General features: G+C 47.2%; 1 protein-coding gene across 1 annotated transcript; it reads left to right on the top strand.

Moving 5' to 3' along the window:
• Nucleotides 1-2,675: 2,675 nt before the first annotated feature.
• REELD1 (reeler domain containing 1) lies at nucleotides 2,676-10,492 on the top strand. The gene is made up of 6 exons (XM_013128434.3): nucleotides 2,676-2,892; nucleotides 3,803-4,025; nucleotides 5,636-5,805; nucleotides 6,548-6,788; nucleotides 7,453-7,516; nucleotides 9,908-10,492. Exons 1-6 carry the CDS (start codon nucleotides 2,676-2,678, stop codon nucleotides 10,490-10,492), a joined length of 1,500 nt encoding a protein of 499 aa, XP_012983888.3.
• Nucleotides 10,493-10,952: the final 460 nt, after the last annotated feature.

The following is a 10,952-nucleotide window of genomic DNA, read 5'->3' as shown; positions in this document are numbered from 1 at the left end:
CATAAGCATTCCTTTGCCGCTCCATCAATAGCTTTCCAGCACCACACGGCCAGCCCCCCTCCCAGGGGTCCAGGACATCTGAGACTGCTTTTACATGGTCTGCTAGCAGAAGAAAAGCCAGCCAGCTGATGGGGCTGTTGCTCTGTTCCTCTGTCCCTACTTAAGTCCACAAGCTACCAGCAGTTTGTTCACCATCTCCTGATGGTGTCTCTAATGATGACGAGAAGTTGAACCCTAATTTCTACCCATTGTGAGCAAGGAGCAAGAGGAGACAGCGAGAGGAGTGAGACTGGTGACAATGGCCAGGGTCAGGAGAGAGTCCTAATGACCAGAGCAGCCTGCAGAGATCATGTGGATAACAGGAGCTGGGAAACCCAGAGATAGGATCAGCTCTGAGTCTGAGCACTGGCATGGCTGCAGCCTATCTCAGGCAAGCTGCAGGGGTGTCAGCCTGGAGTTAAAGGTAGCTCATGTGCCAGGAGACAGTCACACATATCAGTTGCTGAGTCTCCTGTGCCAGCTCTGGTGGGTTTGTGGGGTGATGATGGCTCCTCTGGCAGGTCTGGTCTGTAGGAAGCACCTTCCTGACCTTTCTAGCAAGATTCTTCTTTTACTGCCAAAATAACTCCCATGTAAGCATGAGAGACAGGACACACTGCTTGGGGGTCACGGACTAGAGGGAGATGATTTCACTTTGCTTTGCAAAGCTTCAGGCAGCACGGAATGGGGGTTGTGCACAGAGAGAAACGGGGCAAGCAAGAGTCTGATCCTCCTGCATCTCTGCAAGGGAGTCCCACACAAACTCCATGGGCTGCTGCTGCCCCCCCCCACCCCCCCCCCCCCCCCCCCCCCCCCCGGCTAGTTGCTTTTGTTTTCATTAGAGAAGCTTGGAGATGTAAAAAAGAAACCCAAACAAACCAGGGGGTGAGATGTGAGAAGAAAAACTAATATGATTAAGGCAGGATTGAGGCACTGGTGGAGAGCTGCCGTAGGTGGTGGGTATTAGGAGTAACAGCTGCTGCGCTTCCCATTAGAGGAGAAAGTGAAGAAGGTTCCTGAAAGGATGGGTGTCTGGCAGGCCGGGACAGCAGCAGCGGCAGCAAGCCCAGCGGCAGACGTGTCCCGAGGTAAGAGCCAGCGGCACCAACGGCACCAGCCCAGGTGGCCCCAGGGAGCACGGCCCTACTCCCTGTGCCTGAGCAGGGAGGGTGCTGGGGGCGCAGCAAGGGATGGGAAGCAGGGCACAGACTGGGAAACACCCATGGGAAAGAGCTGCTGTGCAGGGGGACTTTAGTGAGCTTCAGCAAGAAATCACATCCAGCAAGGGAGGTGTAGGTGTGCCTGAGGAGGAGACACCCTGCCACTGTGAGAGGCCTGGGGTATTTAACAGGACTATTTATCTTGTGGGAGTGTGACTCCCACAGCCACCTTCTGACACGTAACTGGTTGGAGTGGCACGATGCTCGGCTCTGGAAGGTTAAACTGCATCCGTCTACTCCCTGCTTCAGGCTGGGCACAAGGTGTTTTGTGTGCAGTGGTGGTTTGATAGTCAGCTAGTGAGTTTCAGGAGCACTAGAGATGGAGGTGTAAGCTAGACCTCCTCAGCCTCTGTTTTCCTCCCATTTATTTAAATCTACTTGTTGAGTAAGCTTAATGAGATCTAAGCCAGGAAAATCAGCATGTTGAAAAGATGTTAAAAAGTGCTACATTTAAAGCAGGACTACCTGCTTATGCTATCCATTATGATAAATATGGTGCACTCATCCTTCAGCTTCACTTTCAAAAATGCATTCTGAAAAATCAGAATAACAATACCCCAACTAATCTGTAAATGTGTTTTGTGCCAGCCAACAAAGCTGAGAGGTACTCAAGACACAGCATGCCAAATACTAAACTTGGACCATGCTGAGAAAAGACACTTGCTTGGATTAAAAATTGGAGAATAAGGAGAAATCTTGGCATTAGCCAAAATGGCTGCCGTTTATCTCAGGCTTTCAGTGCTGATTTCAAAGACCTTTTGTCAGCACAATGAGCCCTGACCCACAAATACAAGCTGAAATGCTGCTGGTGGCAGAGGATGAGTCCAATGGTCACAAGCAGCCTGTCACTTCCAAGCTGCAGCATGTGGGCTGCTAAACGATGCCTCATGCTCCTGCAGGCCGGAGCGAGGGGCAGCCGTATCCTGTCCCTGCAGAGACACGGCTCTGTGCCAGCGGGCAGGGAGAACCTCTGTGCTGGGCACCAGCCCCACGAGCCATGGGGCCTGCAGCAGCTCTGCAGGTCTAAGGGTAAATGCTTCCCCGATCAATCAGGTTGTACATTTGGGCTGGGAATGGTGGAGGCTGCTGAGCAGTCATATGGAGCCTCCTTCTAAATGCTACAAGACTTTTTAGTGCAAATCTTCCCTGGCAGCTCCCTCCATGGGCAACTTTGCATGAAGTGCATCCTCTTGTGGGGCCTCTCACCTCCTAGTCCCTGCAATTTACTTCAACATGTGAAATGCTGTGGATAGCCAAAGTGGCTCCCTGTGCCACAGAGATTACTTATTCTCTTTGGTTAAATGCTGTGGGAAGGGCAGCTCTGGAGCTCACCTAATTCAACGGCACCAGATGGGTTTACAAGGCTGTGGAAGCCACTGCTCTGAAGTGAACTTGCTGGTTGTTTTCCACCATAGGATGGAGAACAGCAGGAGAGCCCACATAGCCATTGTTGGCTGGGCATGCACAACCTTGTGTTTGATCTCTTATGTGGCTGCCTTCTCGCACGGCGCAAGCCTTTCTGCCTGCACTGACATGATGCCCAGGCACCTGAGAGCACAGCTGCACAGCCCAAACAACTATGTTACTGTCCACACCAACATGTCCTTCTACTCCCCAGGTGACAAGGTTCCAGGTAAGGAACAGCTGCTCATTCCTGCATCTGAAAAATATATGATGACTAATGTCAAGTGATGGTATTGATCTTTGTGATGGCTTGGAAGAGGGATAACTGCTCTGAGTGAGCTACACTACCTCTCTCAGAATCACAAATCATAGAATGGTTTGGGTTGGAAGGGACCTTAAAGATCATCTGATTAAAACCCCCTGCCATGGGGAGGAAACAAATGCATTTACAGAGGATTCCATTTGCAGCACTAGGCCTAAGGTTTCTCAGGTGATGGCTAACTCCAGGTTTTCACCACTCTGCAGACCAACTGTTTGCTGGAGGCAGCCAGTAGGTTTGGATGCTTTCGGTGGGATTTATTTCAACTGTGTCTCAGCCATACTGCACCTCACCACATGCAACAAACACCTCCAGAGGGTAAAGTCACCTTCCCTGCTCTGCACTGCACAAAGAGGTCTGAGTGACTTGCTTGATTCTTAGGTATGGTTGGGCAGTGTGCCGTGTCCACAGCATCTCTGCTCCTGAGGCAGATGCAGACAGAGCTGCGAGGCACTGCTCCTCAGCCAGGCCACTTACCTGCTCATCCCCATGCAAAATCAAACCCCTCTTAAGGCAGCACACAAGCTTTTGCATGCAGCCTACTGCAATGTGGTTAGCAGCTTATAATCAAGGGGAGAGGTGGGAAAGACTCAAGCAAATTTTCTACATAACTACATACTGCAAAGTCAAAGGTAAAGTCTGGCCTTCTGAATCCAGCATGTCCAAGACAGACCATGAGGACAATGACAGTAAGATGGTTTTGGTGTTGTTCCACATGGTTTTCTTTTGGTTTCAGTGCTACTGCTGGAAACAACATTGCAAACAATTCACCCTGTAACTATGAGACAAATTCATTTGTGTCCTGTGTTTTGTCTTGCAGTGACAGTGAGGAGCACCAGGGATTTTATGGGCTTTTTGCTTCAAGCTCGCAAAGTGTCTAATGATGAAATCACTGGCACATTCATCCTCATCCCTCCTGGTTCCAAGCTGCTGACTTGCTTTGAAGATGGTGACACTGTCACCCATTCAGACAAGTCACTGAAGAGAAACCTGTCCTTCGTATGGAAAGCACCAGACCAACCCATTGGAGACATCAAGTTTTTGTAAGTACATGCTGGTTCCTAACCAGAATTCATGTCTTCTTGGTTAAAGGCTTGACTTTACTTTTTCCATTGTCCAGCACAGTGGTTTATGCATTTTGAACCCCATATAGCTAAATACTTATCAAATGCCACAACACTATCCCAGCTGGTACATAAATTACTATTTGTATCTGCTGGGCAGTGCTGCTTTTTATTTTCATGGTCACTATTTTCCCAGAATAATCACACTGGAAGATGACAGCCTAAGCACGTAGGAAATAGGAACATTAAGGCACAAAGAGAGAACTGTGATCAGGTTGCATGTTCTTCTAAACGACACAGCCCATAGGACTTCCCTGCCTACAGGATAATCTTGCATATCACTTCTGTTTAAAAATTAAATAAAAATGAATAGATTGTTTACATTTTGCTGAATGTTAACAGAATTATTGACAGTAGGAAGAGAGAATGAGCACTGGGTCAAAACTTGACACCACTGTCCCAAACTACTCAATAATTTAGTTCTGATTTGGAATGAAATTAAAAAACTTCTGTCTGTCTTAGAGGAAGCACATTTCATCTCTTTCATTTTGGAAGAGATGAACTTGTTATGTTCTGACTTTACAAAACCACTTAGAAGCTGCTTGGCCAGATGCTTGGCTGCTCCCCAAAACATAAATGTCCTGGTGAGTGCAAGGGCTTGTGCATCTCATTGTGATTCAACACAAATTCACTGAAACAGAAACACTGCTGCTTGGCATTTCCAGTTTTTGGCTGCTGTTTTAGATTGGGAAATACTGTTAAAAACACATAAAACTCAAGCAACCCAATAAAGCCAACCCAAATTCAACAACACCTATTCCTAGCCCCCAGCTCTGATCTTTCCTTCACCCTCTGGCTTTTGCTGGTTTCTGGTAGCCTCTCCCTTTTCTCCCTATCACAGCATCTGGAAGAACTCCTTGTTATGTTTAAAAATGCCTTACAAGAATCATCTGGCACAGGAAAACCTGGGTCAGTTTCCTTTTAGCTAGTTCTCATTCATTTTAGCTAGTTCTCAGAAGCAGCTGAGCAATTCGAGCCGAAATTCTCCCCAAATCTTCAACTTAAATAAGGCTCTCTGGGTGAATAGTTAAAGGTTGGCCAGTGCAGTTTTGGCACCTAACAAAAAGCAGAGGGTTGGGCAGACCCAAATATCAGAGGCCTGAGAAAAGAGACCTTTTTTTTTCGTCCCTATTCTGCTGTTTGTACAAGTTACATTGACTTGTTTTAATTAGTAAATACCACTGTTGTTTCCCTGCCTACGGAAGATCAGAAGCAGAGCCATTCCAAGTTTTCCAAACATGCTTCTATCAACAGAGCAGAGATAAAAGCTTTTTTTACAAAGAATTTAAGTTCCTACACAGTTTTTCGGCTGATCTTAACTACAAGTGGTGGTTCTTCACCCCGTATCTTTCTTATGGGACCTGGTATCTCTTACTTGTAATACAAAACGTGTGACAGGCTAATCCTTTAGAATACTTTTGCATCACTTCTGTCTTCAGATCAAACCAGTCTTTGTGATTAGCTAAACAGTCAGATGTTTTATTCATGCCATAGAGTCAGTAAATTTTTGCCTAATTATGTTTTAACAGCATCTCTGTAGTCCAGTCATACTTTGTTTATTGGGCAAAGATTGAATCTGCTATTGTGGCTCACCGAGGGCAAAACAAAATGCCTGCTGGCAGCAGCGAGAGGCCCGACCCTGTAACTGCTGTAACTCCTTTGCAGGGACCAGCTGATCCCACAGGTATGGCAAGCAAAGGTACGTGTTTCTTACAACCACTTCCCACAGAGTAGTTTTACAGCTTATTCCAGGCAAGCACTGAACACAGGTAACCCAAACAAGCTGAAGGGACCTGTTTAACTCCTGTGGCCATCAAGGAGATCAGCCAAACTCCCTGAAGTGAGGGCATGGGTCAGCATCTGAGCTGATGGAGTCAGTTCCAAGGAGGGTACCAGAAAGATAAACAGGATTACCAGATATTATGATTTCAATGCAAACCCTAAAATACAACATACTTTACCTATAATCTCAGCTCCTGAAGACAAGCAAGTGCAGTTCACAATGCTGTCTAGATAAAGGAATAATTTTGTCTCTAAATCTGACTGTTTTCCTTCAGGTATTTAGCTGTGTTTATGCAGCCTTTAGTTAGTAGAATGCCCCAAGAATTTACTTATGCCCAAATCAGATGTGTTTCTCAGCATTTCTGGCATGGCCCCAAGACTGAGTTCTAATTATTTTACTTGGCCTTAATTTAGGCAGAAGGTTTTGCTGCTTTGCTTTCCATCTGGGTTCTCACTTAAAATTAAGTGACATGAAAACAAAACCCCAAAAAAGTCACTGCTACAATCCTTCCTGGCAAATGCTAGCACCGAGTGGGATTTGAAATAAACCACGGACAATAGACTTCTGCTCCTCTCATTCTGCTTCTTGTTTGGTCTCCATGCTGGACAAGGTCCCACCTCTCCTGTGGCTGCCACTGGCTTCCCCCTGCACACCACAGTGCCTCCTGCCAGCCCCACTGGCACTGCAGCAGCGCTGACACCAGAGCCAAATTTTGGTGCCCATCCCATTGCTGAGCCAAAGCAGCTGGCCCGGCCCTCGCGGGCTGTGTCCAGTGGGAGTAGTGGGTCCAGTAGCCAGTGGTTGGAGCCGTCCCTCGCCACCAGAGACCCCAGCACCACAGCTGCCATACAAGAGCTCCTGCCCCAGGACAATGCCTCCAGCTACAGCACCCCCAATGGGTAAGCTAAGTGGTGGGAAGAGGTGTTTTTCCAGCCCTTGGAGAAGGAAAATAATATCAGTTTCCCTGTGAATGAGTGAGGGTCCATGTAGGAAGATGTCTGTGGCTTGGAGGGAAGAAAGAGAATATTTGCTTGATGAGATTTTGAGAAGTAATGCTTTGGAGATTGCACATGACAGTGACAGGGAGAAAATCTAGAACTCTTGAAAACCAATGCTGTGCTGCTCAGTCCAGTGGAGAACTGGCTGGGTGGCTGAAAACTACGATAAAAGCTATTGACCACTACAGTATTTTTCTAAAAGCACATAAAATATTCAATGAAATGGTGAACTCAGCAGACTTATTTCTCCATCTGCAGCAAAAAGGAGGAAAAGATTCAAAGCAATTAGCAAATTTGAGCTTGAGGATGTCTGCTCCGAAGTCTTACAGGTTTTGGGCTGCATAAGCTTTCATGTAACACTTCACACTGTGGGTGAAAACAATGCAGATAGGAATAAAAGATCAGGCATTACTAGAGAATACAGCCCCATACGGTGTATGTTGACTGCAAGCAGCCTGAGGCAGCTTTAGGGAGCAGCACACTTCTCTGATGGTGCAGGGGTTCCCGCGTGAGCCACGGTGACGTCTCATCTACTAACCCTGCCTTTCCTCTGTCCATTTCTTAGGGCAGGGAGCATTGCCAGTGCTGCCACCCCACACTTGTGTTTGATGTGTAAAGAAGATGGGCAGGTAAGCAGCCAGTTTGGGCAGGATGTCTTCTCCAAAGACAGAAGGGTCTAAGAGAAGTGGAGGCTGTCTTCTCTACCACATCACAGCACCAAGCAGCCTGTATAGGTCTCACAAGTGACTAAAATTAGAGACTGTTAAGAGGTCTACTTTTTTTACTTGAACTGGGAATTGGCTTCTATAACTCTTTTGTTTTCATTTTGAGCCTGCTGCCCTGGTTTTTAAAAGTCCTGCTGTAAAAACAATCAAAACTAACTTTTCCATATGTAGACATCACTGCAGGCTGCTGGTTGCTACTGGGCTGGAATATCAGTTCTATTCCCATGGAAGACTGAGATCATAGAATCAGCTAGGTTGGAAAAGACCTTTAAGATCATCAAGTCCAACCATTACCCCAGGACTGCCAAGACCACCACTAAACCATATCACTGTGGGCCTCATCTACAGAGTTTTTAAACACTTCCAGGGGTGGTGATTCCACCACTACCCTGGGAAGCCTGTTCCAATGCCTGATTACCTTCCCTGTGAAGAAATTTCTCCTAATATCCAATTTAAACCTCCCTGATGCACCTTGAGGCTGTTTCCTCTTGTCCTATCATTTGTTACTTGAGAGAAGAGACCAACCCCCACCTCACTACAACCTCCTTTCAGGTAGTTGTAGATAATGTTCATTTCCAGAGGTGCTGAATAGGTACCACCCATGATGTTCACCAGAGGTCAAAGGCTTCATCTTTCCTGGGGATGGCCAAGGAAGCTGTATGCTTTCTGAGGACAGGGTCAGCTCAAGAGGCTGGATGAACCAGAAAGGCAGAGGAGGTGGTGGTGGCGTTAGCCACAGGAGTGAGGTACACTCATCAGGGACAGCTGGAAGTCCAATATGCAGGGGATGGAGAGAATCAAAACCCGAGGAAAATAAAGAACTAAATCTGGGTTGCAGGATGCCACAGGAGGAAGAGAAGTAATATTATAGAAAATAAAAGAGGAAGGGGCCATGCAGCAGAGAATGAGGCAAGAAGGACTTGTGAGGCAATTTGATTTTCTGTCCCAAAGTCCCAAATCCTGCAGTATATCTTTACTGTATGGCATTTGCATTTTGAAGGCAAGTGATCCATACACATGCAATTCTAACTTTGCCAGGCAGCTACTAGTTTGCAGTTCAGGCACAGAATGTCTTTTATATGCCCCTGTATTTTACTAGCACCTTCAGAAAATATCTTCCACAAAGGATGCTCTGCCCCTCCCCTACTTAGCTTCTCAGCTTGTCAGGGCTTCTACCTTAGCTTTGTACTCCTGTCACACTGTCTTCCCAGCAAGCTTTAGAAATCACTTGTGATGGTAGAGGGTGAGAGTTTCTCTGGTGTAATTAATGGATGTGTGAAAAAGCCTGCTGGGTTGGACAGGCTGGAGAGGTTCCAGCTACTGAGGGCTAGATCCAAATCTCAGTGGAGCCAAAGAAAAAACTCCAGCACATTTTGCAGGTTTTGGATGGGGGCTCAGGTGCACAGTGGGAATGGAAAAATTCATTGCGGGCCTTCTAAATCGTATGATTGTTTCACAGTTAGCTCTGGATGATATCTGCAAAGCCTAGGATGCACAACTGGTGTGAAGCAGCTCTTATTTTGTGATGGATAAAACAAGGTGCATGGCACCAGACAGAGCCCTAGGAACAGGAGCGTGCAAGAAAGGTTATTGCCTCTAAAATAGGTGGTTAAGCACCACTGAAAGGCAGCAGGTTTCAAACTGGCTGTGTAGACTGAGAAAGTAAGATGGGCTTTGGGGAGACTTCACAGGTTGCGTGTGACTGCCTCAAAACCACTGATGTCAAAGGCCATCCCAAGTCTGCTGGGTCCCTCTGCTCCACGGTTCAATCCACAGCCTCAGTAGGGTCATACTGAACCCTTGTGGACCTAGTGTGACCCTAAACATGAGGCTTGGCCAGGAAGAACCCACCTGTCCTTTTGGCATGACCCTCATGGGTCATCACTTAAGGTAGGAATTATTACGTGATTTTTTTTTGCTGATAATGATGCCTGAAAAAATGCCACCACCACCACCACAGTAGTTGCAGACCTTTACTTAGGCAAAGCCATGACTTTTTTCTCCAGCTGTGCACTTCACCTCTACTCCTTCAGCCCGCTCTGCCTTGGCTCCCTGGGACCAATTCCCAGTGCCTTATCCCTTTCCTGGCTATACTGATATGGATGAAGCAGGGTTGAATCTGCATCGTTTTCTAAAAGCTACTGAGCAATCAAGGGATGGACCAGTGTTATTCCAAGGTGAGAGGATACCTGGGTGTGAGAACTAGAGAGCTGAACTGTACCATGATGTAGCTAGTAAGAACCTGATCATCCCCTTTCTCTCACTACACATCTCATCATATTTTTGCTTTCAAAGGCCAATACCAAGAGTGGGAACATCTTGGAAGCCTCCCACATTGTGACAGCATCTCCTTCTGCCCCACACCTACACACTCACCTGGGTGATGCTGCTGTGACAACAGCCTGGTTTGACAATACTGATGCTGCCAGCAATTTGTCATCAGCTTCAAGGCAAATGGCAGAAAGAAAACTGGCACCACAGCCAGAGGAGGCAGGCGCCAGGGGCAAGGAGGAGGAGGAGGAAGTGGGAGGGAATACCCTGCCGTGGGTGACCAGACCAGCTCCTGAGTTCGCTGTTCCTGGGAAGGGGGAAGACCCTGGCAGAGGGACTCGGCTCCTTGCAGCCCAGCTCGGCATCCTCCTGGTCTGCACTGCCGCCCTGGGCCTGGCACTGGCAGCTGCCGTGCGCTGTGTCTGTGCCCAGCACTGCCACAAGCGGACGGAGGTCTCCTTCGGTGAGCCAGACCCCGGTATCATCACGGTCAGTGAAAACGGGGAGGTGATGCACTTCCGAAAGATCCGGGAGAACAGCTTCGTGCTGGTGCAAGCTGAGTATAACTGGGTCAGCCCTTCGAGCAGCGGGAAGAAGACAGTCATCTGAACGTCTGAAATTCCAAAAGCTGCTCTTCAGAGGCTAGTGTAGGTGAAAATAGCCTGGCCTGTACAGCACAGGTTATAGGAAGCAGTGGTGTAGCTCCTTTATGTGCTGCCATAGAGGTAGATAAACTCGAAGTGGCCAGCTTAGACAGACATGTTAGGCGAAAGTATCTAAGCTACAGCTGCTAAGAAAATAGAAGTTGATAGATAGTTCAGTGTGTTACACTTACTGCAATTAATATTGTATATCTGCTCATTAGCTGTCACTACAGCCATGACATACACTTCCTCTGTTGCCTTCAGGGTGTAGCCAAAAATAGAAATTCTTTCTCCACATTGTAGTACTGTCTCCTGTTTAATCTCAGCAAAAGTTTCTGGTGTTATGTTTCTTTCTAGGAACTAGAAACCCCTGATACAAACCCAACCATTCTCACTGAGGAGCTTACGAGTTTGATTCTGTGCAC

Source organism: Melopsittacus undulatus, chromosome 7 (assembly GCF_012275295.1).
Source record: "Melopsittacus undulatus isolate bMelUnd1 chromosome 7, bMelUnd1.mat.Z, whole genome shotgun sequence".
Classification (NCBI taxonomy): Eukaryota; Metazoa; Chordata; class Aves; order Psittaciformes; family Psittaculidae; genus Melopsittacus; species Melopsittacus undulatus.
The sequence above is the reverse complement of the archived record's forward strand: the minus strand, read 5'-3'. Positions and strand labels throughout refer to the sequence as shown.

Excerpts from the sequence above, each read along its gene's own strand:
- REELD1 (XM_013128434.3), top strand. The coding sequence starts at position 2,676 with ATGGAGAACAGCAGGAGAGCCCACATAGCCATTGTTGGCTGGGCATGC. Across the intron at positions 2,893-3,802 it reads CCCAGGTGACAAGGTTCCAG|TGACAGTGAGGAGCACCAGG; the intron begins GTAAGGAACAGC and ends TTTGTCTTGCAG. Across the intron at positions 5,806-6,547 it reads CACAGGTATGGCAAGCAAAG|TGCCTCCTGCCAGCCCCACT; the intron begins GTACGTGTTTCT and ends TGCACACCACAG.